The sequence below is a fragment of the Pterocles gutturalis genome, unplaced genomic scaffold (assembly GCF_000699245.1).
Source record: "Pterocles gutturalis isolate BGI_N339 unplaced genomic scaffold, ASM69924v1 scaffold3401, whole genome shotgun sequence".
NCBI classification, from domain to species: domain Eukaryota; kingdom Metazoa; phylum Chordata; class Aves; order Pterocliformes; family Pteroclidae; genus Pterocles; species Pterocles gutturalis.
Genome location: NW_010102725.1, coordinates 638 through 908, shown reverse-complemented (window position 1 = coordinate 908; position 271 = coordinate 638). Strand labels below are relative to the sequence as shown.

Genomic DNA, 271 nt, shown 5'->3' with positions numbered 1-271 from the left:
CAGAGGAGGGGGGTCAAAGCCAGGGCCGGGAATTCGGCGGTGATGGGGCGGGAGGGACCCTACATTACGTTTCTGTACTCCTCCAGCGTGATCTTCCCGTCGTGGTCCGAGTCGTACATGTGGAAGAGGACTGGGAGGGAGGAGAGGAGCAGAAGGGGGGGTCAGGGAAGCCCCATCCCATTGTCCCCCCCAGCCCTGGGCTCTGGCCAAGGCTCAGATTTGAGGTTCTCTTTGCGGAAGCGATCGAGCTGCTCCTCGTCCATGTTCATCT

At 61.3% G+C, this 271-nt stretch overlaps 1 protein-coding gene across 1 annotated transcript in view; it reads right to left on the bottom strand.

The window, feature by feature from the left end:
• TESC (tescalcin) overlaps nucleotides 1-269 on the bottom strand; it is a 1203-nt gene extending 934 nt beyond the window's left edge. The window contains exons 1-2 of the mRNA XM_010086381.1: nucleotides 218-269; nucleotides 69-130 (exon numbers count right to left, since the gene is read on the bottom strand). Of these exons, the coding sequence (XP_010084683.1) occupies nucleotides 69-130; nucleotides 218-269 (114 nt within the window). The remainder of the gene's footprint in view (nucleotides 1-68; nucleotides 131-217) is intronic.
• Between the last annotated feature and the right edge of the window lie 2 nt (nucleotides 270-271).